The 27301-nt window shown below is 47.4% G+C and overlaps 2 protein-coding genes across 5 annotated transcripts in view; one reads left to right on the top strand and one right to left on the bottom strand.

Annotated features, from left to right (window-relative positions):
- Positions 1-48: 48 nt before the first annotated feature.
- Positions 49-8036, top strand: LOC103056748 (testis-expressed protein 47-like). The gene is made up of 7 exons (XM_088153262.1): positions 49-129; positions 1686-1755; positions 2927-3030; positions 3348-3412; positions 4660-4855; positions 6385-6544; positions 7883-8036. The coding sequence occupies exons 1-7, from the start codon at positions 49-51 to the stop codon at positions 7918-7920; spliced, it is 714 nt and encodes a 237-aa protein (XP_088009388.1). The 3' UTR covers positions 7921-8036.
- Positions 8037-8472: 436 nt separating this feature from the next.
- Positions 8473-27301, bottom strand: part of ARHGAP17 (Rho GTPase activating protein 17) — a 70788-nt gene continuing 51959 nt past the window's right edge. Inside the window, exons 10-22 of one of the 4 annotated variants that reach the window (XM_088152210.1) lie at positions 24740-24867; positions 23899-24010; positions 22417-22498; positions 21893-21973; positions 21062-21175; positions 20314-20405; positions 18651-18804; positions 17876-17893; positions 15565-15807; positions 14161-14309; positions 12502-13098; positions 11317-11359; positions 9204-9341 (exon numbers count right to left, since the gene is read on the bottom strand). In XM_088152210.1, coding sequence (XP_088008336.1) covers positions 11352-11359; positions 12502-13098; positions 14161-14309; positions 15565-15807; positions 17876-17893; positions 18651-18804; positions 20314-20405; positions 21062-21175; positions 21893-21973; positions 22417-22498; positions 23899-24010; positions 24740-24867 — 1778 coding nt within the window. In that variant the 3' untranslated portion in view covers positions 9204-9341; positions 11317-11351. Of the gene's footprint in view, positions 9342-11316; positions 11360-12501; positions 13099-14160; positions 14310-15564; positions 15808-17875; positions 17894-18650; positions 18805-20313; positions 20406-21061; positions 21176-21892; positions 21974-22416; positions 22499-23898; positions 24011-24739; positions 24868-27301 lie in introns of all 4 variants that reach the window. The other 3 variants (XM_088152198.1, XM_088152205.1, XM_088152214.1) reach the window with 3 other exon arrangements.

The following is a 27301-nucleotide window of genomic DNA, read 5'->3' as shown; positions in this document are numbered from 1 at the left end:
TGGCGGGTCGGTTACCTCGGGGGTTCCGGAACAGTCCTCAGGAGCAAGATGGCAGAAGCGGTGATGCCCTCGGTGGCCAGGAACACCCTGCTCAGCGCGCTGGAGGAGAAGCGCCGGCAGCAGATGAAGGTGGGGGAGGCCAGGGGTCCGGGGCGGGGGTGCCCTCCTCCCCCAGGCCTCTCCTCCCGGCCCCCGGCAGCCCTTCTGGGTCCTGCCGCCCGCTCAGCCCTCCGAGGATTGTCTGGTCCCAGCGCAGCCCGCCCAGCTCGGCGGGATGCGAAAAGGCAGCTAGCAGGTTCCCGGTGCTGCACCTCCCGGCTTCTCTGCGGCTGGCCGTATTGGGGCTCTGAGGCTAAACAGGGCCCACCCCGCTGAGTCTGTGGATGGGAGACCACTTGGAAGTCCCAAAGCTGCAGGCTAGACTGGGAAACCGATCCCAGAGGAAGGCCGGGGGGAGCCTTCCCTACCTGGGTGCGTCTGGGAGCCGAGCTTTTCCTGCTCTCCGTTTTACCCCGGCCCCACGGGTCTCTCTGACCTCCTCGGCTCCCGCCGGGTTCTTCTCCCCCGCCCCCCAGGCCTTTCCTGTGGTCAGTGGCACAAGGAAGGCCGCTTATTCCTTGCGTCGCCTGCTCTGGCCCGAGCGCAGCAGCCCCGGCTGTTTCTGTCCAAGGGAAGGAGCCGAGCGGGGCTGCGGCCACCGCTGCATCTCCTGAGCTCCCCCGATCTGGTCTCACGGCCTCTTTTCGAGGGTCTCAAGGCCCTGCCCTCCTGTCCCCAGGCTCCCTCCGGTGTGTTTTCTGGCTCATCGGGGGACGCGCAGTGCCCTGCACCGGAGTCGCCTTGCTTTGGCCTGCACGGGAGACCCTCCAGGTCTGAAGCGGGAGGGGTCTCCTCCCCTTGATGCCGGGACGGGGGGCGGGAGAGCCCCGAGGCAGCCATGACCATGTGACCGAAGCCCGCCTTTCGAAAGGCGCATCGCCCCTTCTGCCGCCGTGGAGACACACTGGGTGGGTTCACAGAACACGCTGGGTAATAAGGTGTGACAGCATGTAAGGCCAAGCTGGTTTGGTTTGTAGGCCGTGGTGAACACAGCTTAGCGCTGTGTGTGAATTCAGCCTTTGGCTGAGTTTGACCCAGGTTCGTTTAATCAGGGCTCAGCTACCTAACCCAATGTGCAGGAGCATCTTCAGGGGGTTAAAAAAAAATCAAGAGGGTGGCTGCCACCACCTGGGGCTTCAGTTCTGCGGTAGCAACCACCATCTTGACTTTTTTGACCCTCCCCTGAGCAGACATCCGTGCCGGCTGCTTGGAGTTGCGTGACACATGGAACCATAAAGTAACTATAACTATAAATGTGCCATATCAATAAATAAAAATAAACCACAAATTGCGGAAACGTTAGGCTAAAACCCACCAGCTTACTCGGTGGCTCCGTGTGCTGAGAGCGGAGCCGTGGGGCTGACTCTCCCGACTCGGCCAGCCGAGCCCCAGCTTTCCTTCTAGAGTTTTGTTTGGGTTTTGTGGATTTCGAACTGGAGGGACGTGCCAAAGTATTTATAAAAAGAAACGACGGATTACTTGTGCAGCTCTGCGCCGTCGACAGAGCTTCAGATAGCGGGGAAACCCAGTCCTAAAGTGTGGGATCTCTGAGGGTTGCCTAAACCTTCTGGCCTTTTTCCCCACAGAAATATCTGCTCCACCGGCTGTTCTTCGTGGCGATGCTGCGAGAAGAAGCCAGCGAGGGCGAAATCACAGGTACCGCGGCCGGTCTCCCCGCGGCTTCTGGAAGAGCGGGCCTGGCTTGCCAAGGGCGGAGGGGCCGGAGTAGACCCCACCGATCCGTGGGGTCGATCCGCTCTCTGTGCGGGAAAGAAGGTTCCAGGGTCTTGCTGGAATCCCCTCCCCAGCTTAGCGGCTTTCGAGCCTCTGCTCGCCCTGGATGGCCTCTTCCGTGGCAGTCCGGACCTTCCCTGCCGGTCAGATTTCCCCAGATGGGAAGGCGTTCGTGGGTCCGGGGGGCAGGTCTATCTCTCTCGCCTCACTCTCCGGCCTCCAAGGAAGATCAGCTGAGTCCCGGTGAGGGTGGGGCCGGCGATAGCCCTAATTGTGGATCCGTCCTATCAGGGAAACCAGACTAAGAAACAGACGCCGTGTAGACCTAAGCTTACTTTGATTAGAATAACTGTAGTAACAGAATCTTGCAAGCCTGAATGAACTTCCCCTCCTCTCTCTCTCTTTTATCTTCATGGGAATTGGGGCGCGGGGGGCGGCTGAGTCCTTTTTGTAAACCACTTTCTTGGCCTGAGCTCGAGCCTCATTTATCTCATCTTTGCCTTGGTGGTGGATCTTCCCTCTGTCCCTCAAGGCCATCCTCTATATTCACTGGAGGTGGTTTCTCCACACTGATTACATGTTACATGTGAACCCCGCTACTAAGATTATTCAACAAACCACATTTAACCAATATCTCACGTTTGTCAAGTCTATTTGTTCAAATCCAGAGGTGGGGAATTTGTGGCCCTCCGGTTGTCTAACCACAGTACCCAGAAGCCTAAGCCAGCATCGCTAGTCTAGTTCAGCAGCACCTGGAAAGCTACACTTTCCCTTCTCCTGTGTTAGGTCAACAATTCACAACAGGCGTATTGCATCACCCTATTGTGAAATCGCTTCTACTTTTTGAGACAGGTTAATCCGTTGGTGTGACTGCGTATCTCTGAACATGAGATACAAGGCATGAAAGTATGTTTCCTCCACAGCATCAGCAGTGAGGGAGAGACTCCTTTGAGCAGGTTCCACTGACCCCAGTGAGAAGGGGCTGAGAACAAGCCCAGCATCCACCAGGCATTGGAATTTCGCCCCCCATCCTGCTTTCTTGGGGGATTCTGGGCTGATCTCTCTGTTGATCTTTCCCCCTTCCTTTTTGAAGGCTATCACGAACAACTTTTCCAGAAAATTTCACGGTTCCATTTGGGGGAACCAGCCTCAGGGGTTCTTCTCATCTACTCCCAGAGCATTCTCCATATTCTCGAGGTAGGTTGAGCAAATATTTAGAGTACCAGAAGAAGCTGAAGATCCTTTTGTTTAATGATGTAGGGGTTTGTAACAAATGCCAACAAAATCTGTGTCCAGCTTAGGCCCCAATATGTAAGCCTGGCAGTATTGGGGTAGTATTGGCTGAATGCAGCTGAGTACTGGTAGTATTGCAGGGTCAATGTAGTTTAGTCATTTGGAGAATTAAGCAAACTCTCCACCAGAAAGATTTGAAAAAGTTACTTTAAGTATGACCTCCCCCAGTGTTGCAATGCCTTCAGACATCCGAGCCTGATGCCCATCTCCCCTCCCCGCAGGCCTCCAGCGGCACCCTCTACCACATCCTCAAGAACCTGGCACTTTTTGAAAAGCAGGGAACGACGTAAGTTAAGCAAAGGCTCCAGTGAGGTCAGCTGTGGGGAGGGGGGCACTTCAGCCCTGAACCAGAGGGGTGCTTTGAAGGGGTCTGAGTCTCTCTGCACAGTTGGGCTGAAAGGGGACAGTCTGAGGAATGGATGGAGCACTTGGCTGGAGGGCGCATTTAATTACCCTTATGAGTTTATTGATGTATACCTTTTTACCTGCATTTTCATTGTTCAAAAGGATCCCAAGGTGAAAAGTAATTTTTAAAAAAGCATTTATAGTAAGCTAAAAACAATGTACAAATGATAATCAGAGCATCCCGTAACATTCTTCACCAGAGCGCACAGATGGTTTATGGTTTTAAAACAGCTGAAAACGAAGCCAAAAAAGCTGTAATATAAGAGAACAAGAAGAAAGCAGAAGGCCCCAGCATGAACTGAAAGAAAAGCCTTTCATCCCTTCCAGCGTTTGGACGTGTGTGTAAGACGGGGAAGACGCCACCTTGTTTCAGGGATGGGCATCTGTGGCCAGTCAAAGGCTGCTGATTTACAGTTCCTGGGTTCCCTTAGTGTCTTGGGCATTTAGCAGCTTCTGAAGGGCATCGGGTTCCTCATCCCTATTTGCAGAGAAAGGTAAAAGCACATCTGGGATGTTCAGCCAAGAGGGGAAGGCAATGGGTTCCAGAAGATGTGTTGCTGGATTAGGAGCGGGCTTGGTCTGATTCAGAGGGCAAGTATTTACAGAGGAATGCCTAGATTCCTCCAACTTTCTGGATGGTTAACATGACAACCTACTGAGGCCATCAACATCCAGTTGGAATAAAAACTTCCTGCAACACTTCTGGAAGAGACACGGGCTTGGGTCTTCACTGGAAGGATCCTTGGCCTGAGAAACGGTTATCTGTCAGGCTCTCAGCAAAACTTCCATTTTCATGCTGGCTTTCCCCCAACTACTAACTACCTGAGTATTTTCTAATGGATTGTTTCTACTCAGTTTTTATTCTGTTTTTACATTCTGTTTTCATAATTATTGTAAAGCACTTCAGGAGTTTTAGAACAGGAAGTGCTATATAAATACTTGGAAGGAAGGGAGGCAACCTCCCATGTCCACGGGTAGTGTAGCCACTGCCCCCGATGTGACCTTTCGCTGGTACGTAGCTGCAAGCCTTAAATGTCTTGATATTTGATAGAACATGGATGCAAGCGTGTGCGTAAGGTGTGTGCGAAGCCTTGTGGTGCCTTGATATGGTTTGTATCTCTCTTTTAGGGCTTTATTGCAAGATATTAAGATATTGGTAATATCTCATAACATTCCCACCAGACTTTTCACACAGTGGTATGCCACCAAAGTGGAAGTGCCTGTAACTTTGGAAGATGTGACCCAGAGCCAGACAACAGAAGAAGTTATTACAGAGTGTCTTACACTCATTCTCAAGCTGGGAGTGTACCTTGCAACACTCAAGGTGAGAGCAGACCCCTTCGGCAGTTCTCTCTCCGACGTCATGTTGATTTCCCCAGGACCAGCACAGCTGATCCGACATATACTTTGCCTGCACACAAGGATAATGCGTCTCCTTCGTTTGGGACAAAGTTGGAAGACCTTAGTCCAGAGGGAGGGGGTGCACGCATTTCTCTGGCCAGAAGATCTCTTCAGCTTTTTGCCCTTGCCTCGGAGATGTCCTCAGGTAGCATAAAAGGTACACCAAATCCTGATACGTGCTTTTAGGTCAAGAAGTCTGGCATTTCACTTGTTTACACCCTCCCTGCTTTGGTCCAGAGATAATTGAATGTCTCCTCCATTCCTTCAGAAGCCAGTTCCCTCCTTCTGTTTGGCTAGTTACAGGCTTGGTGCTTTTCCAGTTTTGACATGTTCCATGTTGACAGTGCCATCGTGTAGAGAAGGCACTTGGGGACATGCACGAGACAGTGCAAAGCGCATTATGGGGATTCTACTTTCAGTTTCTTACTTGCCATAGTCCTTTGGGGTTCTGATGTGTTAGTAATGTGATTTACATGAACGTAACTTTGATAGGAAATAATTACTGCTTTTCTTGAAGGAGACAGTATCCTGATCATGGAGATACAGAGTCTGGGTTTACTGGCAGGATTATTTTAAAAAAATAGGTTCCTAGGCAATGGATTGATGCCACCTCAGCTTAAGTTAACCAATTCCGCGTGACCCAAACTGGGAGCTTTTCCTTGGCTCCCTGGCCCAGCACAAAACCTGCAAGAAAATCTCTCTGTCCAGCACATGGAAACTTCATGGAGGAAAGCAAACATTTCGGCATGAAAAAAAGAGGTGTTAAAAAGCAATTAGACTCTAAATATCAAATTGCCAAAATGTTGATGATGCCTTTATCCATAAAGACCAAACCGGAGGATTTTGGTGCTCTCTCTCACACACACATACACAATGGGCTCGCCTCAGAATAGCTAGGAAGGGGCACTTCTAGTAGTTTTGGGGTATGATTATTTATTTATTTAAGCAACTTGGAGGCTGCCCGACTCCTGACGACCCTGGCTGGCTTACAAAAAAGATTCATAACTGGCCTGAAGACAAACTTATAAACCAACCCCCATCCATTGGGGGCTTTCCCCTCAACTGACCCCAAGGTCTGCCCACCCAGCGCCCCTCTGGTGAATGACGTCTTGCTGCTCAACTGAATGGGAAGTTTTGCTCCCTGGCTATGATCCCAGATGACCCCAGACATTAACCTGGTTTTGCCTTTAAAGCCAGGAAATCTGAAGCTTTTTTGCCTGCGTGAGCCAGATTCTCCGTTCTAGCTCTTCTGCTGTACAGTATTTCAGATCCTCTGGCTGTCCCATCCAAGTTATTTTATGGTTATTTTATGTCAAGCTTTCAAACATGAGTTGTCTGAGCAGCATTAGTTAAAGCAGAAAAAACTGATAAATGTATAAACTAATTACAGAATAAATGCCACAGGGCCAACTCAAGTGGATTTACCACGTTGCGCTTCCCTCTTATCTCCAGGTGGGCAGCAAAGGCCTTGGCGAATGTCTTCACACTGCTGTGCCGGAGCTTCTGATCCCAGCAGAAACCATCCGGTATTTGTGCAGGACTCAAGAATGTTTGAGCCCCACGGAATTTCTGAAGGTGTTCGATAATCCTTTGCAGCCGAACATGGATTCAGGTACCCCTCCTTCTCCCCAGAGGGAGGCACCCTCTCTCCTAGGGCCCCTGGCGCTTCCCAGCCCCGGCTCAGGGCACCAAACTATCGGTGGCTGGCAGAGGAACTTCTCCCTCCTTGGCCAGGCTCTGAAACATCGGTGTCGGTGGACTGTCACTGACCTGAGCAAGTCAGGTCTTACATTAGCTCCCTGTTCCCAGACTCTAAAGACATGGCCCATTTTGCCATTCTGTTATTTGTGAAGAAATTAAGAAATGAAAATGCCAAAATGCTGGCTGTGTTCAACTACTGTACCACAAATCCCCCAAATTGCCCCCCAAGATGCCAACAGTGAGTCACCAAGGATGATGGAGGCTGTCATGCGCCCACCCAGTGCTCTCACCAACTGCAAAGTAGGCCGACAGCCTGACGCTTCCTCCCACTTCCTGCTTAATTCAGGTCTAACCCAGCCTTCCTAATCTGAATTTAGGGCCTGAACGTGAACTACAACTCCCAGCATACCCAAACCTGATGACTTCAACTTGCTTAAGGCATCTTCTGCCCCAAGATGGATTGCCATCATTCCTTTTTTTAAATGATTTTTTGATCGTTATTTTTTTTTATAAATAACTCAAGGCAGCAGACGCACCTAATACTCTGTCCTCCTCCTATTTTCCCCACAACCACTGCCCTGTGGGGTGAATTGGGCTGAGAGAGGGGGACTGTCATCCAATTTCACACAGCGGTATGCCTGTTTCTTTCCTGATTAATCAGGGTGGGGGGGAGCAGAGAGAGTAAAGCACAGCAATTTCCCCTTCTACTCTTGTGAATCCAACAGAAAGTTGGAAATATACGATACAAGGGAGCACAGGACTCTGCCCATCAGTAGGATAACTCCCCCTAAACACGGCAGAAATGGGACCATAACAGGAGAAGCGCTAAAAGGAAGATCAATTTAAAAACAGACTTGGTCTAGCTGGGGATTATGGGAAGAAATCCACAAGAAATTGCACTGCGACCCATCTCGAAGGGAGGTGCCTTTGGGCAGCGGTGGAAAAGTTGCAGATGGCTCCGTCTCAGCCTCCTTCCCTCCTGGTCACACGACCCAGAGCGGCACACTCATGCACACAGAGTGAGCCCGAGGGGGGAACAGGAACACACACGCACTCCAGACATCCAGTCAAGTCAACCCAAGACACAAAGGCGACATGTATGTACACTCTGGTTAGTCCCTGGGGAGAGACTGCACACGAACACACAACTTGGGTACACAGAATACAGATCCTCTTCTGGTTACTGCTGGTAAAAGGGTTGGAAAAATAAAGTTTCCCCTTTTTCCCCCACTCCCCCTCCTCTCCCCAGAAACAGTATGGCCTACTCCGACTCATATGTCTACATGAAACCCTACGCAACTCCTGACAAGCTACCAATGTTCCTAAAGGCGTGATTACAAATCCAAAAGGCCCTGGGATGGAGGAATGGGATCGACAGAGTTGGCTTGAGCCCTGATGTCCATTTACTCTCTTCACCCAAACAGAGGGAAAACAAAGGAAACAATAAAGTTGTCAGGAAGCCTTAACAGTGCATGGCTCTGCTGGTGTTACTTCAAACCAGGGCTGAGGGATCAGTGGCTCTCCAGAAGTTGCTCAACCCTAGTTCTGGGTCCTGACCCTGCAGGACTAACAGGAGTCAGGGAGGGAAGAAATCAGGAGCAAAGCTCTACTCTATGGTCTACACACCCTAGCATCTTCCAAGTTCTTGCCAAGTTACTGCTTGAAGTTAGCCCTTTTTCCTTCTGGGGCGACTCTGCTCCCCTTCCTAAGTAATTTAAATCACTGAAGGATAGGAAAAAATACAGCTCTTTGAGTAGGAAAATTACAATAAATCTGTCTTACAGTGACAAAAGTGAGAATAGTTTTACTCAGCAGATGAACCCAACAAGATGTTCAAAATAACTTTCAAAGTTCAACTCATTTATAGCAATACACATTTTCCAAAGAGTTCAGCTTGGCAGCAGCTGCCTATGGATGTTACAGAAACCAGAGCAGAAGGATTAATACAAATATCTATGAAAAATAAAGGGGTAAAGAACAATATTTAAAAAAAAGAATAGCACTGAAATGGTTAGAGAGACAGTACATTTCCTTCTACAGTGTCAAGTCCATCAAGGCACAAGGATATATCCACCATTTGGAAAAGTGACCGATAACCAGCAGTCATCTTCTACACCTGTAGCAATTTTTTGGTTCATACTTTTAATGAAGTCTGCAGCATATCAGAGATAACACGTCTCTTGCAAGCCATCTCCTTGATAAGAACAAGGAAGAAGAGTTCAACAGAGGTCTTGAAAGGGCTATGATTTCCATTACACACGCGTTGCTTGGGTGCCTCTTGAAACTTCCCAGCAAGTGCCGTCTCTGTTAACAGCAGCAATCAAGCTTCTCATACAAGGTTTAGCAACAGCCAGAATACCCCAGTGTTAGCTTAGGCAGCTCTGTCAGGATACAGGTCATTAAACTCTCCTTTTAAAGATCACGTCTCTTCTCAGAAGATACGAGGGAGGCTGTGGTACCATTCCTACTGTATCTTCTTTTTTAAAGCTCCTCACTGTTAGTCCTGGACTGGTTAGGTTTTCACTGGGATAGAAAGGCTGTTTCGGAGTGATTTTATTCTTTTTACAAAGCAGTGCTTTCAGTATCGTGATCGAGATCAAGCACAAGGTGGTTGTGTGAATTCTGATTTGGCGAAGTCACCAACTCTGTGGCAGGAAGCTCCATGCCAGGGAGGCCCCGTGATGGTTCTTCAATCTCGGAACTGGTATCTGTGCAGAAAAGAATCAAAATACACAGTGCAATTGCTGAAAGCTAAACCAAGGCCTGGGATGCTGATTGACAAGACTCTCCCACTAATATGTCTTTCTGTCACCAACGCTATGCTAAAATGTCTCTGGGTTCAAAGGAGAACAGGAATTACAGCAGAGTGTCTGACTCCAGAGATCCCCTAACAACTTATTTTATTCAAGTTTATTACGATAGCCATAATGGCTAGTAAGTTCATTGTGGAAGGAGCCTGACCTTCTCAAAGGTGACGGGATATGCCTTCACTTTAAATTTCAAATTTGAACAGCATAGCTCTTGGAGAACAGAGCTTTATTCTCAGGCAGCCAAAACAGGCAGTTTCTTCATGTCATATGGGGAAACTGGTTTGCCCCAAGCTAAAAGTCCAACTGTTAGGGCCAAGCTACTACCAACTCAGAAACTTCTGGAAAGGCACAAATTGCTTTAGTAGGGGAAATGTAATTTGAAGGAACAACCATGTCAATGAAAACAGAATTTGGTTCATTCTTCTGAATTTGCTCACATTCAGAGCAAGGCTGGCCGGGCAGAACTCTATTGGCACCTGGAAGTGGGCAGAGGTTCCATTAGCAGAGTAATTATGTTATAACAATTTGTGTGTGGGGGGGTGCCCATCCTGGCTACCTAGCTCTCTTCCCCATTTCAAAATCCAAGAAACATGAGCACCACTAGGCACTTTTCACACTTGCAACCTCCCTGTTCTCCCCCCTCCCCCAGTGAAAAAGTAGAAGGGCATCTGCCATGCAAGCAGTTCTTGTTTGCCACAGGCGGGCAGCCATGTGTGATGGGTCAAGGGTAGCATTTCCCTTTCAATGCAGAATGACTGCAGAGACTTAGCAGCACCGGCTCTTGTCCATTCCCTCCCCAGCAGAGATGCAAATCCAGCCATGGCTTTCCGTACTAAGTTCTGCTACTGTCTGATCCCTTAGGACTGTCCACATGGGCAAAGTTTAGACCGGCGCTGACCGGCTCTCCCTTGGGCCTAATGGAAGAGCTGTAATGATCCCAAACTTCCACACCATTAGATGGGAGTTGCTGCTCATGCACAATGGGGCCCGAGGCAGAGCAGGGGCTCCCCCAGATTGCCTGTTTTTAGCCTCGCCAAGCAGCCTCTAAGGGTTGGGTCTTCACCAGAAAGATGCTTCGGCCACTTTATCGCCTTTCTAAGTCAGGGTTGCATCCAGCCCTCCCAAATTAGGCAATATTTGGAGCGGAGTCTTTCTACACATAAAAGACTAGAAGCCACAGCTACTAGAGCTCCTGGCCAGCAATACTGCAGCCACGAGTAAAGAATGCACCTTGGCTTGCCTGGGGCAATGGCTGCTTATTCCAAGACCACACCAAGTTTGCCTCTTACTGTTCAAGAATACAGAATTCATCTGAGCTTCCCATCTGTACAAGAGGCCTCTTTCCAGGTTCTTCTTACCCTGCATTTTTAAGCCCCATGCAGCAGAAACGCCTCGTTCATACAATAAAGGGAACAGCAACTAGTGCCAGGACCATCATTGACCGGCAAGGTTGCATTTAACTCTCTGTGGAGAGAGCTCAGACTACAAATTTGCCAGCACAATGGTTGAGGAAAGGAAGGTTTATGTGTGCCTGTGTGTGCGCGCCTTTTATTTGTGTCTGGACATGCTATGACTGATGAAGCTCTGAGGATTTTGCAAAGCAGAAATTCATTCCAGTGTCTGCTGATGAGAGGCTGACAAATATGGATTGGGGAGGGGGCAGTAGTCCAGAATACATCCAGGGAATGCATTAATATGGAGATAAATGTTACAAACAATGGACAAGAAAAGCATCACTCCTTTCACATGCAGGATTAGTCCAGGTGCAAGCAAGCTGTGTTATGGTGACCAGTTAGTACGGAACAAAAGCTGCATCCATGATTATGCGTTTGCAACATTTCTGGCCAATCGGAAGGCCTCGGTTTCTTCTTACCATTTCCAATTTCAGTTCCTACTGAATAAGGCAGCTCAAACATCTAGATTATTTAATAAAATTCTCAATTAGAATATTATCTGTAGAGTATATCACAACCTAAAGGATTCAAAGGGTTATTTTTGCAGCTGAAATGTGTTTTGTTCCAGCAGCCATTACAGTTCTGCAGGGCTCTGTGGATCAATATGTTAGAGTCTGCTGAAATTAGGAGACGGGCATGCGCTATTTCATTCTGCCAGAAGTTAAGGCTTTGTCCTAAAAGGCTGCTTAAGATTAACATTAAGCATAATTAAGAAGCGCCCAATCCAGATTAAGAAATAAAAGCAGCTTTAAAATATTGATGCAGTCTGATTTCCAAATGAGTAACATACGCACTGCATCAACAGAGAAATTCCTTTGTTAGCTAGCAAGGGACAGGGCTTAAATCAAAGAATAAATTACTACTCTCCCTGTCTGCCATCTACAATCTGAGCGTAATGAAATTCATCCAGCCTTCCCATCGTCTACAAACTGGCACTGAGATTTTCTAGAGGTTTTTAAACACAGCCTGTGCTGAAAGGCCACCTGATCTGTGAACCCCATCATTGGCTGTGCTGCTATGGGACATATGGGAGGGAATACTGGGAGGGAAGCGGGACCTCATGGAACGTTCTTCACCGGTGCAGACAGTGCAAGGAATGTAATTTTGGACTGTAGAGGAACCTTGAGTCAGGGCGAAGGGTGGGCTGCTATTGTTGGTGGGAAGGAATGGGGAATTGTGAAGGATGGTATGTAAAAGCCCAGAACACCAAAAATATGACCGCTGGGGTCCGACTGTTGAAGATTCCTTCATTCTTCAGTTAAAGGAACCCAAAACCCTGATGTGGATTTGCTGATTGATGCCAAAATAATGGGCTCATATATACTTTTTATCAGCTCCAACATATCCACCATTTTTTCTGTAATAATGTGCTGTGCTCCTATCTAGACTATTTGCTCCTACACATTGAATCTGCCTTTATCATCACATTCCATGCACTCTGTCAATCACAAGGAACAGAAACCTGCCCCAGCCATTCCAAATGAGTGCTGACAGCTATAGCTGGCCTAATTCTTGGGCTTCCTTTGGCCATCCCAGCTCCATCCAAAGCACGCAACGGTGGAGACACGCTAAAAGGCATGCCTGCAGAGCCAAGAGGTTCTTACCGGTCACGATGTGGGATGCTGTTGCCGGGGGACCCAGAAGAGAGCCATCTACAGCCAGATGAGGAGCAGGAGGGTGGGGCGGAGGAGGGACCGTGGGACGGTTGCGAGGTTTGGGCACTGGCCGGGGCCTTGGCAGTGTGCCCGACGGAGGCGGCGACTGAGCTGGTGGAATGTCCTGGGCTGGAGACTGGGCAGTTGGGCAGACAGTGCCGTGCTTCTCCAGGGGGGGCGTGTCAGGCGGCGTTGGGGTCTGCGGAGGGGTGGGCGACAGTGGCTCTGATCCACCCTCCAGGCCAGGTGGGGAGGGTCCAAGACTGTTGGCCTTGGTCTGCGGAGGAGGAGTTATGGACTGAGTGGGAGGCTGGGGGGGTGGGTGGTTGGGAGCCTGTATTGGGGATAGGCTGCTTGAGTACCGCCGAGGGGCAGAAATCTGGGGTGGAGCAGTGGTGGGCTGAGCGCCTCCTTGGTTTGGTTGCTGGCTGGGAGGAGAAGGGCTCCTTGTGGAGGGCTTGGGGGCTGGAGTAGCACTCGGGTTCCCTGGCTGCCCCGGAGGTGGGTTAGCTGGTTTGGGAGGGGCCGGCGCAGGCTTTTTGACGGCTGAAAGAGAGAGAGAAAGAAAAGGCATGGCTGAAATTGCTGTCCGGTATGAAGCTCCTGATCACTTCACAGGGTGCATTACATGCCCGGCACCCAGACCGAAAAGACCTCTGGTTCCTGAGAGACACCTTGGTTCTGAAAACCAGAGCTTTTCCATCTCTGTCTCTGTTATTCATGGTGGCCCCAAAAGTTGGATGGGTGTTGTTTTACCATAGGAGACCCCACCTAGCTAGCCTCTTTTCAGAAGAGGATTGCTTTGCTTCCTCTCCTGGGGAAAGGCCTGTGGATCCTCCATTTTCTAAGAGCATGAAGCAGTGCGGGGGGGCAGAAAGAACACAGCTTCTCCACCCATTACCCTCTGTGACCCCACGTGAGACAGGCCCGGCGTGCCCCGCCTGCTCTACGCCCCTCTGGCCAAAACTAGTCTGAACCAGTAATCTAATCTAATCTAATCTAATCTAATCTAATCTAATCTAATCTAATCTAATCTACCCGTCCCATCAGGACCAGCAGGAGGAGTGTGGTGATTTTTTAAAAAATGTTTTTGGTTATTTTGTTGTATTGTTTTTTGTGTTTTTTAACGTTGTATCAGAGTCACGTAGGTGAGATGGGGGCTATTTACACTTACCAAATAAGCAAACCAACCAGTCCAACCTGATCTTTTTGCCCTTTCCTCTGTCTTCTCAATTCCCTTACCAGCTCTGTTCTTCCTCCAACCTATCTCATCCCCCAAAGAACTGATAATTCAAGTAACTTCACACACAGAGCCAGGCAAATTTAATTGTCTAATTTGGGAGTACGTCCTGCATTCTCTCGGTGTGAAATAGCAGAGATAGCTCAGTGCTCTCAAAACATGCTCTCACGCCCTCCTGCAAGTTGACCAAACTGAAAAAGAAATGGTCCAGCCAGTGCTGAAATCCACCCAGTCTCCCCGTCACCCAAGGTGAGCAACTCTCACTGAACAGCTATTCCTCAGGAAAGATCTGGCAGAGCTTCAGCTTTAGACTTCATTGACCTATCAGCCTATCCACCAGGCTGTTACTGTACCCTGGAAGGACAAACCTCGCCTGAGTGCGTGTGGGCTGGGCCCAGCGGTGGTCTGGGGCTGCCCGACTGACAGCTGGCTGGTGCTGCTGATCGGCTGAGCAGGTCCACCGTGTCTGGGGGGCGGAGGTGTAGTTGAGGGTGTGGAGTCCTTTGGCTTTGAAGAGCTGCAAGGAGAGAAAGATCTGCATCAAAGGCTACTGCCTCATGCCACAAGCTGCTTCTCTCTTAAGCTCGTCCTAAGATGGGGAACTTTTTGAACTGGACAAATGCAAGGTGCAGGCGGAGACCCCTCTTGGCACCTAATCCACTGCTGGTCTGTTTGATCCAGCTACCTGGGGTTCGTAGGATCCCCACAGCTTAGGGAAAAACATTCAGAAGTGCTTAAAGCAGCACAGCGCCAACGTTAGCAATACCAGCCACAACCACTGCAGATAATTGTTAGGGCAGGGATCTTAAAAATGTAAGAGAGTTGTCACTCTAGTTTCTCTGAGATGTATGATGTAGTTCTGTGCCAGAGATTATGGTTCCCCACATACCCAAATGAACATCTGTTCACACACTCACCAGTCCTTGAACCACATTCAGGGTTCCTTGCAGTTAGAACTGATTTTGACAATCAGTATTTCTTGTTTTGCCCATTCCTACGACTGTGCCTTTGCTCAAACACAAAGTAAAACTATTCTGGGGAGCTTGTTCAGAATAGTAAGGCTTCTCTGAGCAGCTGCCTCAGCATCTTTTCCCCAGAGTTATGCTCACAGACTTTCCAGCAAGGCCTGTTGAGCCCAGAGTCAAAATGGTGGAAGGCCTTGGAGGAGCAGGGCTGTACGTATCCAGACTTTTCTCTCTCCAGTGCATTTTGCACATACAGGTGCAGAAAATTGGCTTCCTCAGAAAGAACGCACCCCGCCAGTCAACCCTCCCTTCACATCCCCACCTTTCACATGGAAGGAAAAGCTAAAACACAGTAACGCTACGGTACACTGATTGTGGGGTGGTGCACAGCCTACGAAGACAAGACAAACGGGTTCTAGCTAGTGGGTTAGAAGAACAAATGACCAGTCTCCCCAGGTCAGGCAGAAGGGAGAATCCCTACCTTTGCTTGATGCAGCTGGAGTCTGCTTTGCAGCTATGCAGCCATTTTCCCTGACTTGGCTGGACGGAGGCATGATCTGTGAGCAAGCCTCTTTGGAGGGAAGGAGGATGGATGGCTTTGCCTGCTTTAAGGCAGGATGGTAACAATTACTCTGTTTCTATGCTGCAACAAAGCAGGCTGGCCTTGAAAAACAACTCATTTTGGAGATTAGATGTAGGACATTTTGCTCCAGAGCAAAGTACAAAAGCATCTTTTCAGAGGACGTGGCACCCCTTTCTTCAGAGGCCCACCTCCGAGCCTGCCTCTCTGAGCCCCACCCATCTTACCTGCTGTCCTCAGTGCCTTGGCTTTGAGAATGCTCTGCTGAGCCAGGAAGGCAGGCAGAGGAAGCACCAACGAGGCCGGGCTCAGCCCCAGTGACCTGTGGGTGCTGCTCCGCCGTGGCCAGAGCCGGCGGGCCAGCCTCCGTGGGTGGAAGTGGTGGCTGGAAAGCTGGGGCTGTGTGCTTTCTATTCACAGTGCCAACTCTCCGGGGATTTGCCTGGAAGTCCATAACCTTGACACCAAAGCTACAGAGGAGAGAGAGAGTAAACACTCCATGCAGGCAGGCTACACGTAAACACAAAAAGAGTAAGTACAGCTACACAGGGTAGACAAAGGGGGAGTTCCTGCTGCTTGCCATGCAAATAAGCAACAAGGAAACACACAAACTCTGCCTGAAAGACACAGTTAGAGTTTTAAAAGTACAACGCACTTTGGCTCAGTCAGGAAGTGTGGGACAGGCATTGAGGACCAGCAAGATTGCTTCGGAGAGACCAGTGTGTGTCTACTTTATCGCTCCTTGAGCAACCAAAAGAATTCTGCAGTAGGGTTGAAGGATCTCCCCTCCCCTCTTAAATCTTGGAGACTTAGTTGGCTGCCAGTCAGCATCAATCATGCAGGGCCGGATGGAAGAAGGGCCTTTTCTGTAACAGCCTCCTACGATCCAAATGCCTGGGACACTCAAGCTGATACCATACCCGGTTAGGTCACAGATAGCATTTGTACCCCTTTAATTATTAATGGCAGGGCTGTGTGTATTCAGTAGTGGTAACAATAATAATGGCAGTCACAACAACAGAGAGACACAACATCCAGCTTCCTGAGCACCAGGAAATCCGGCTTCTTGCTGTCATGGTCACAGGGGAGGCATAAACTGACAAAAGACATCCAGCACCTCAGACTTCGGTGCCCGGTAGAATTTGTTTGCCTTTTCCACATTTACCGGCAGCAAAATGACTTAAGACAAGTCAAGGTAAACGTATAATTGGCATAATACGTGCTACTTAATTATTCGTTTTCTTGGTTTAGATTTTTGAATTTGTAAAATCCCAGAATACACACAACCCTAGTTAATATGCAGGAACAAAAGCATGATAACTAGGATAATTCTCCAGCACAGAGCTTGTAAAACAAACGTTTGTCTAGCTCAGGGATCTCAAACTCAGATTGTCACTGAAGCCTTTGCATACCTTGATTTAAAAAAGTCTCTAGTGAAGAAAAAGAAGAGGGCACCAATAGTTTAATAGTATGCCATTAAACATAAATTTATTACACATACCAACCCGCCCCCCAGCTATGTCTCTGCATTTCATTTTGGCCAATTAGCTGACTGACAGCTGTGAAGTGACTGCTGGGGTTGCTACTAAGGGTGGGGCTGGGTGTGCAGTGGTGGGCTCGTGCATGGAGAATGGCCAGGAGCAGTGGGAAAGGCCTCAGGACCCTCCCTGTAGCGCAGGACCACTGAAATTCCAGGCAGCATTTCCAAACAGAGCTGGCCACAGCTTACTTCCCTGCTCAGGGACACTTCTCAGGGGAGATCTTGCCCACTCCCCTCCACTCTGGACACTTGTGCAGGTAGAGGCAGAGGCAGGGCTTGGATGCAGGGCTCAGAGTGCAGGAGACACTTTCTTCTCAACCCAGAGCCAGTGGCCTCAGCATCTGTGATGAACCTGGGCAGTGCCATTTCTGCCAGCCAGCAGACGCAGGCCCTGCAGGCCCTACTCTTTCCTCTAAGTCAGTGTTCATCAACCTTGGCAACTTTAAGATATCTGGACTTCCAGAATTCCCCAGCCAGCATGGGTTCAAGGGTGCCTGTGGCTGGGAGTTTGAGATCCCTGGTCTAGCTGCTAGTAAGGCAAGGAAAAGCCAAGTAGCCTATACTGAAGGTCAGGACGAAACATAGTTCAGGTAAGCCCAGAGCGCACAGATAAACAACTCGTGCTAACCACTCCTCAAACTAAAGTCACAGCAAATTTCTAGACCGAAATTTGGTGTTCCAAAGACATGGCAGAATGGTAGAATTTCAGGGAAGGTGACTAACATGACAAACAAGCTTTGGATTGTCATGGATTATAAAAAGGATTAAAAAAGGGACTACATGAGATCAGAGGCTGCCCAGGAATCAGAAGTCTCTATCATGAAGGCTGCCAACCTGCCTTGGTCCTGACTGGCAGGGACACCATCTTAGAGGCCCTGTGGGGTTTCCAAGAGAGTCTGGCAGCTGCTGCTGCTGCTGCTTCAACAGCACTAGATCTCTCTTGGGCTTCTATCATGCATGGAACACAAAAGAGAAGGAAATAATGGCCTGTACGTTACCTTTGGATCTTCCTTAGGCTGCAGTAAGGAGGGGAAAGGAACCACTAAGGGCTTGCTTACCACGGCCCCAGGCACGCCCAGCTCTCCTCTGACAGAGGCTTCCAGAGAGCCTGTCAACATATGCAATGCCCACCTGCAGAATATCCTAAGGAAGCCCATCAGGTGCCTTTTATGTGCAGGGCCCCTTTTTTAAGAAGCTTCCCAGGTTTCCTGGAATGATGCCTTTGGACAGAGCTAACAGTCACAGGGATACTTTGGTTCTCAAGCAAGCATGGTACATTTTTGCCTTACAGCCTTAGTGATTGAAAGGAATGTCATCAATAGTTTTTTATACTTTAAACCACTTCAAATAGAAGCTCACTGGTTGGATGCATCTCTGAACAGATCCCCTTTGCCTGTAAGATACGGGCATGAAGGGAGCCATTCTCAGGGGCAAAAGAATTTTGTGAGTACCATCTAACTTAGAAACTGGTGCCAACTTCTGCCAGATTTCAAACATCACTTAATATGCAACATTTGAAGGGGGAGCTGAAAGAGCCAAGTAGGGCCAAAGTAATAATAATCTGGCCTATTGTCCTCCATTAGACAAAGAAAGCTGTGATTTCTTATGTCCCTAGAAAGGGACTGTTAATTGTGAAGATCAAACCCAAGTTTATGATTTCTGAAAGAAGCTCAAACACCCTTAACTTAGGAGAAGTTAAAGAGCAATCAATGGTGTTGAATAAACTGCTAAACCGACAATGGGATGGAGGTGGGAAAGAAACGGCTGCTATACCTTTCCTTTCTCAGCAGCTCCCCTTCCATCACAGCCATGCTGACTGGCCTCTTCCGCTCCAGGGTCCCTGAATCATAGTCACTCCCTGCAGGCAGATGATTTGAGTTCACAGCAGGCTGCCCCACGAATGCTCCAGACACATTGAAATCCAGCTCTGTAAATTCAGAAATGAAATTTTCTCTAGTCCTTCTTCCAAGCAGTTCAGAGGAACAGCTCCTCCAGCCCAAGAATTTAATTTCAAATGACATGAATATTACATAAATATTATAACATATCCTTACAAACTGTATTAAAATACCTTACAGCTTCTGCTTGCAAGTATTAAGGTAAATTCATTTCTATTTAATCCTTTTCAGATTAAAACATTCAGACAAAGCAATACAACACAGCCTGCAAGTTCAAAAGTCAGAGTGGCACCCAAAACTTGTAATAAAAGCTGTAAATTCAATGTTTCAGTAGAATGATTGCCCCCAGAGAGTTAGCCAATAGCTGAGTGGAGGCATTAAGATGTTTCCAAGCTCACGTGACTTAGAAACTAAACAAGTTAAAGATTGTATGATAAAATGGATGCAGAATTTAGATGCAGTAATAGATATGCAACTATGGGAATTCCAATGGAAGAAGCATATTATATTTTCACTGAATATTATACTTAAGAGAAAATTGGTATAAGATATTCTATAACTGGTACATTATCCCAGTCCTGATTGATATAATGGATAGTTCATTTTCTAAAAATTGCTGGAAATATAAAGATCAGGTTGGATCCTTTTTCCACACTGATCTTTTCTACCCTAACTTGTAGCAGTGCTGTAAAGCTCAACAATTCTGGAAAATGATTCATATCAGAATGAAGCAAATCTTAAAAGGTGAATGTCCTTGTCAACCTGCAATATTTTTACTAAACTATATATTCCCACAAAGTATACTGAATTAGCTTAGTGCATCCTAACTGCTGTGAGGATATTTTATGCCTTTTATTAGAAAGGTTGTCTGATCCCTCCTAAGGACGAATGGCTCACCAAGTTGTAGGAATATAATTCAATGTCTAGAATAAGTTTGTTATCTTAAAAGTAAATCTGACATAGAATTTAATCCAAATTGCAAACCATTTCTAGATTATAATTTGATACATGGATTTGTATCACATCCAAATTTTGGGTTTTTCTCTACATGAAGTTTTAATATTTCAGTTTATAAGAATTTTTACTCTCAGCAGCATGAACAGAATTCATCATAATTTAAAATTTCATTTTATGATTTATATTGCGCTCATTATGGTTCCTGATAATTATTTTCTGTTAATAGTTTAATAATAATTTTCAGATTTTTAAAATGATATAATATACTCAATTACTTACAATTAATTAATGATGTACTGAAAAACTGTAATTTCTATTAATTGTAAATCCTTTTTTTTCACAACGAATCCCCCCCAATTTGTTGCTGTTCTTCCTTCTTTGTTTATATATTTTCTCTTTAAATGTTCAACAAAAATATTTTTAAAAAACAAAAGATGTTTCCAAGCTCATTCTTCTCAGTATTCTAAATAGGCTTTTACAAGGATGCAAAAATATCAAAAGCATTCCTACCACTAGCCTACCAGTTCTCCTAGGAAGGAACAATTGCGATTAACGTTAGGAAGAAATAGCACTTTTTTTACCTTCCGGAAAGAACCAGGTTGCGTGCTGGATTATGGGTTCAACAACAGCAACCACGTGCACTGAAGTTGCTGCTGCCATTTCTGCAAGAGAGCTGGGGAGAGAAGGCTAATATTAGGGTTTAAAATCAGCAAGCAATGAATCTGATGAGATCTAATCAATCTTGCTAACTGGTGTCAGATACAGGGATCATGTGATGCCTGGTGGAACATCTATGTGGCTACCGATTATTTCCTGGGCACAAGTGAGGGGCTTAAAGTCCACTCCATCCGAGGGCCTTGGCCACCTCTTCTCTGGCAAACCTTTCAGGAGAAGCTGTTCCGAAGATGCTGCCCCAGGCTTCCAGAGACGCACAGGAGACAGCCTTCCCCTGTGTGGGCCCCTATCCCTTCTGCATTCTGAAAATCTGCAGAGATGGATTGCTTTGGCAGGCTCAGGTTCTTAATTAATCTTAGTACTTGCAGAATTGAACAACAAAAATCTCCTTTGTGATGCTATTAAGCTCTCCCACACAAAATCAAATACATGGGACAGAAATACTTGGTAGTGATTTCATATGCACTGATTTAGTTTGTGCTGGGCTTTTCTCATCATAGAGCTAGGCAAAAATCTAACCCTACAAATACTCAAGATTTGCTCCTAGTGGCTGTTCAAAGAAGAGCTGCTAGAGGGAACAGAAGAATGAACAGCAGTGGTGATTAACCTGATTCTAATGATTTGGCAATTAAAATATTAGAACGCAACACTTACCCTTCATTCTTGGCCCACAGTAAATTTGGGCCCAGCACAATGGCAATGTTGCTAGGAGTCATCTTGTTAAGGTCACTGTACTGTGCGAGTTTTGCAAGGAATTTGATTAAATACCTGCAAGGAATCATCAGTGTCAGGCTCTAAGGAGAACCAAAGTCCAAGGCATTCAGCTCACTCTCTTAGACGGAAACACGGTATGAACTTTCCACAAAAGCACTGTGAATTTCAATTCTTGCTTGGACAGGAGCCCACAGTTAAGAGCAGGAAACTCTTTGGGGGAGCCCCATGGAACACAGAGTATCCGCTGGAACCCTTACTAAACTTTTGCTCAATGAAGTTCTGCACAAGAGTGGAACAGTCCACCTATGGAAGTTTTGAGTTCCCCACCTCTGGAGGTTCTTATGAAGAGGCCGGGCAGCCACTTCTCAGGACGGTTTGCCTGCACACCGCAAAGGTAGGATGAGATGATCCACCTCTATAGTTGGCTGATTCCTATGGATTCCAGTGGGGCTTGGGAAAGGGGGACTGTGTGGCAGCTCAGCACAGAGCCGCTGCTCTGCCTACAGAACATCCCAGGCCCAGTACCAGGCACCCCCAGGCCATCTCAGAGTGCTACTGCCAGTCAGTGCAATCGGGCTTCTGGGACTTTGCACTCCCCAGACTAGAGTTCATACTGCAAACTTCAGAGCGGCAAACAACGCAAAACATTCCCAAGGAAGGTCACAAGATTAAAACAAACACACTCTCTGAGCTTTTGCACCACGGAATTCTCCATTTTAAAACCAAGGAGGGAAGACAGGTCATTTGGAAAGCGCGGGGTGCCTCACCTACCTGAAGTTGGCCAGGTTAGGCTTTGGCAATTTCTGGCAAATCCTCCACAGGTCTTGCAGTTTCTTATCCTGGTCCTGAATGCTGGGAGAGACGAAATGCTCTCTTGAGACAAACCTACGCAAATGAACAAAGCTCCATCCAGCTGCCGCCCCCTTCCCTTGTAAGAAAGGGACGGGCTCTCAGTCTGACTTCCGTGTAAAATAGCTTTGCACGGAAAGCTGCTATCAGCCGTCGCTGAGGGAAAGTCTAAAACTGGAAGATCCTGTGTTAATCGCTTAGAAATAGTAAGCACTTTGTAGGAAAATAATGCAACAGCAGCCTTTACCTGCAAGTGTAAGGAAAGCACTCTGTATGAAAAACAAAACCCCAACTGGTCAATGTAGGAGTAAGAGAGAAGTCTTAAGATTGCATAAAAACAGTGAAAGAAGTGCAACGGAAAAATCAAGGAAGGGGCACAAGTTTACCAAAGCTTTTGGGAGCTGGGACAAGCCCAAACCAGAGATCCCACAAGGAGCAATCCTTACTTTGCAACCTGGGTCCACTCCTCGTAGAGGGCATAGGTCATCAACGGTTCTGGCAGCTCCCTCAGGTAGGACTTCAGGGCGCCTGAAGCAAAAACAGAGAGGGAGAGCCAAAGCAAACCCGTCCGGGCACTGCAACTGGGCGTGCTGTAGTCAAGCTACAACAGAATCCAGACAGCTGTTGAGTTTACCGCAGAAGAGCAGCGCAGCAAACCGATGAAGGCAACCTGTCCCCAGCGCAGAAGGGTTGTGGGAATGGAATCCCCCTCTTTTAAACCCACATCAATCATTAGAAAAGCATCTTTTAAACATGGTTATCATTCTATCATTTGCTCCTACTCTTGATTTTTAAACTGCAGAATGCACTTTCAAATGCACTTTTTGGTTGTTAGCTGCCTTTCCACTAGGAGGTTCTAGGTAGGCACAGACATTTTAAATCAAGCATTTATATGGTTAAGGGGGATAAAAAGATGTCTGCAGTATATGTTTATTTATATTTAATGATCTGTATGGCAAAGTTACCTACTCCCCAATCCCAGTGCTGCTTTGGTATAGTTTGAAAAATATAATCAGATAATACAATGAAAAAATCCATAAACACTGCTAAAGGTTCAGAACGGAAAGCTATGTTTGGACCCCTTCTTAAACTGTAATAGGGAGAGAAACAGTCAGGGGTGTCAACAAAATGGTGGCTCCTCCAAGCCTAGCGCAAAGCCACCACAAATCTCGGCTTTTCTGACCTTCCCGGTGGATGCCCCAGGAATTGATTTGTACCATAATCAGTCCTGCTACAGACGAACACCATGCCTATGGCAGAACCTGCAACAGAGGATGATCTAAGAGGCGGGGCAGCTGTATAAGGTGGTTCTACAGGTATGGGGGCCAAAGCCACGCATGGCTTCAAGCATCTTGAATGGAACTCAGAAAGCAGCTGCCAACCAGGAGACCTTTCAGTGGGGAGAGGTGGGGCACCTAGAAGGGAAGCCATTCACCGCTCTGCTGTCAATTGTGAGCCAGCCACAATTTCCGGAGACTTTGCAAGAGCTGCCTGTGATCAGCGTCCATGATCATGATCGAACCTTGAGGTTACCAGCACGTGTAGAGCTGATAATGGATTCTTCTTCTCTAAGAAGAGATGCAACTGGCTTATCAGTCAAACGTGATAAAAGCCCCCCCTGCCCCAGTGCCATCCGTGAGACCACACATTTAACGCATAGTTATGTAAATGGCAGATCGAGGAGGACCCCTAGACTGTTAATCTGATCCTTCAGGGGAGATGCAGAAATACTCTTGCCTTTGGAGCCAACTCAACAAGCGGGGCAGAAACTGACACAAAAAAACAACCTACAGGGAGGACATCAGTTGTGGCCAATTTTGAAACCAGCAAAAAAGTATTGCCTCCAGTGGACTCTCTCACCAACTCTCCCCGGTCAGTTCTGAGTTCCTCCAAGAGGAGGCATGCCTGTTCTTTCAGGATCAACCTACCTGCCACGGCATGAGGGTCTGAGTAAAACTCATCCAGATGCGATGCAGAGCAGTCCAGCGCTGCTTTCAGCTTCTTTAGCTTGGAGGCTCCAGCAGCAATGCGAAATAAGCCCTGAGGAAGACAGGAAGCACACCGTTCCCTTAGCCAGGATCCCTCCACTTATCTCCCCGTTTCATGCAAAAGATCTCATTTTCAAGATGCTAATGTTGCAAGGCATCCTGGAAGAAACCAGAGCCAGTTCGACTGAGTTCATACGCTTTTTGGGGACATTCCAGGGGCTACTGAGCTCTGGCTGGCATGTAGTGCCATTTCATTAAGCAGACTAGACACAGAAGGATCAGGCGGGGGATCGTTCTAACCTTCTTAGAGCATTATGGCAAAAGAGGGCTTGAAAACTGTCCCCATCTTCTCTATTTCTTAAAATAGAGCTGTCTATTTTAAGACACTGCCTATCATAAGATGCTTGCAGTGGAGAAAGAAAGCCAAAATGACTCAAGTAAGTGAAGACTCAGGCTGCTTCCAAATTACCAGGCCAACATCATCAAGACAACACAACCCACTTAGGCTCAAGTGTCAGCAAAACCTCCATCAAAAACCCTCTCAAGGGATTCAGTTAATTTGGCAGCCAACGTGCCATGGCCATCTCAGATGAGCAGAAGACGGCATACGGAAACACATACCCTGTGGGAGCCACTTGGCCAGGAAGGCACTGCTGCCACCGGACGTGGCCCACCTAGCATGTGTGCAAGAGAAGATCCAAGGGTGCTTGCCAGCCCAGCCCCTAAACCTGCTCCACATAGGAAAAAAGAAGAGCCACCACCATGTGGACACCTTACCCACCTCCTCCTTCATGCCCGTTTCCAAGAGCATCATCACACAGGCCTCAATGGGGAGGGCGATTTCTCGGCCACTACGCTTGAGGTGCTCCTCCAGGGGAGTCCCGAAAGCTGGTTTTTCAGTCCACTTGTCTAGTTAGAGAAGCAGAATTAAAAGTCAGCCACACAACTGGGAAACCACCATCTGGAAGAGGGTGGGGAAGTGATCTGTAGTGTGGTCATTAGGCATCATACAAGAGGATCTGAACGGTTTGATTGCAGAGCCCTTTAATTTTGCCCCAAGGAAGAAGTGAGAACACCAAGCTCATGGCCTGGGAGAGGGTCAACCTGGATGGCTCCATACACAGGCTGATGCACTTGGGTGGGCCAGGCTCACAGCTCAGCCATACTCATCAAAGAATTGACTCCTGTGCAGGGGCTGGGCTTTTTCAACAGAACTACGTGGGTGAGTGCCAGAATGCCACCACCACGCTCATGGAGCAAAATCAAATGAGAGAAAATCAGCCAAGGGAGATTTGTCACTGCCTGCCATTTTTGCAGTTCTTCAGAAACATAGTTCACATCCATGTAACACAACTGCAAGAAAACTTGTGATTTCGGACCAGGAACTAAAACAAGATAATAATGGTTGGCTGCAACAATGATTAAGGAATGCCATCTATTATCAGGTAATTTAATTTCTTAAGCAGTTAGCATTCCTGAGTTTTTCTTTCTAGTGTTCCCGATTCTTGAGATCTCCGTGGCAAGTGATGCTAAAAGGAGACCAGGTTGCCACAGGCATGAGAACGGATGGCTATGGCAGGAAGAACCACCTCACACTGAAAAGGGCATAAGTGAGGTGTTCTTGAGAGGAAAGCAAAGTATTTCCCAGTGATTGGGGTTACCCACCGCGTGTCTTTCCAGGAAAAGAGACAGTGACAATTCTGCCCAATTAGAGGCTGGTCAACAGCCTATTCAATTGCAATTATCAGACTGCTGGCAATCTAGTCACCCCAAATATTGGATGGCCCCAACCCTGCCTACCTTTCTGAAGGCTCTGAAGACCTGGTTTTTCTCCCAGGCTCTGGGTCATATGTATGTGTGTGTGTGTGTGCGTGCGCGTGCGTGTGCATGTGTGCCCCCATCTTGATTGTTTCTGACTGTCTGGGGCTGCTGGAAGTTCCCTCTGGTGCAATATTTTTTTTTAATTATCTGATTTTAATAGCATATGCCACCTGAGTTGCATGTTGATTAGGCAGCTATATGTATTGAGTTAATAGATAGATAAATAAATAAATAAATAAATAAATATCCTTTCTCGGTGGCACAATCTGGAGAGCGACATGAGTCTTGCCAAACGGCCCACACAAATAATCTCAATTCTCTCCAGTCTGCTAAGTACATTTAACGGCATTTTAATTCTCTGCTATTCTAAATCAAAAGGTTAAGACATAGGCGCCCGAGCAGACTGTTAGTTATTCAGTAAGAACTAGAAAGGAGAAGTCTGAAAGCTCTCGGAGTCATTTGGTGCTCCTGCAAAGCTGTTTTGTCCTCAGCACTCTGTGAAGGAAGATTGTGAATACCTGGGGACACCCTTAGAATCAGAGACAGAAGGGGCTATGGAGGCCCTCTGGCTGTGTGCAGCACTGAGTTAAACCTCCCTAACAGGTTGGGCTTGAACATATTGGGCGATCTGAGACACTCGCCCTTGAACCCTGAGGTCAGTGCTTTTGTGCAAGACTGCACATGCATCACAACCACCAGGATCAGTCCATAGCAAGGACAAAAAACTGGTATTCCTCTAAATGTTGCTCCACTACAAAGGCCTGCAGCCCCAGCTGTGAGATCAGAAGTTGGGAGCTGTAGTTCAGCCATATCAGAAGGACCACAAAGGCCCATCCTTGTAGGTCAGGACCTGCTGCTGTTTAGAAGGACTCCCCTCCCATAATTAATTTATGAAACACACTACCTCCATCAATGCAGAGGCCTGCAAAGGAGTGCTTTGTTTTTTAAGAATTAGAGTATCGGTAGAAAATGTGTCATTTCAGGGCTAATTAGCCACAGCCATGACTAATTTACTTTGAGCAATTAAACACTGGATATTTTCCCTGATTTTTAGGTGATTTCATATTTGTCATTTTTATTGTTGGTAACTGCCTTTAGTATATTTTAGAGGCAAACATGAAGATAAAGCAGATAAAAAAATAATTCAGCATTCTTAGGATAACGTAGCCCAGCTAACAAGCTAATTACTGGGATAGCTGTGGGATTCCTCCATCAGAGATTGAAAGGTCTTTTCAAGGTCAAATAGCCCCTCCTCCCCTTCACTGCAGGATCCGCTAAATCATTTTGGACATCGGTCGTTACTTGCTAGCTCTCAATGGCGCCTTCCTCCCAGCAACCATGTTTTATTTTTAGAAGGATATTTTGCATGTATAGCCATGCAGTCTCTAGGCCAGTGTTTCTCAACCCTGGCAGCTTTCAGATGGGTGGGCTTCAACTCCCAGAATTCCCCAGCCAGCAATGGAATTCTGGGAGTTGAAGTCCAGCCATCTGAAAGTTGCCAAGGTTGAGAAACCCCGCTCTA

The sequence above is a fragment of the Python bivittatus genome, unplaced genomic scaffold, assembly GCF_059951505.1.
Source record: "Python bivittatus isolate LINGU-HERP-01145 unplaced genomic scaffold, Pbiv_v1 ctg000030_np1212, whole genome shotgun sequence".
In the NCBI taxonomy this organism is placed as follows: Eukaryota; Metazoa; Chordata; class Lepidosauria; order Squamata; family Pythonidae; genus Python; species Python bivittatus.
This window is presented reverse-complemented; position numbering and strand designations above follow the sequence as displayed.

Bases quoted from the DNA above. Each gene is read 5' to 3' on its own strand.
- LOC103056748 (XM_088153262.1), top strand. From the start codon at position 49: ATGGCAGAAGCGGTGATGCCCTCGGTGGCCAGGAACACCCTGCTCAGC. The intron at 1,756-2,926 runs GTACCGCGGCCG...TCCTTTTTGAAG, and splicing joins CAGCGAGGGCGAAATCACAG to GCTATCACGAACAACTTTTC. The intron at 3,031-3,347 runs GTAGGTTGAGCA...CCCTCCCCGCAG, and splicing joins GCATTCTCCATATTCTCGAG to GCCTCCAGCGGCACCCTCTA.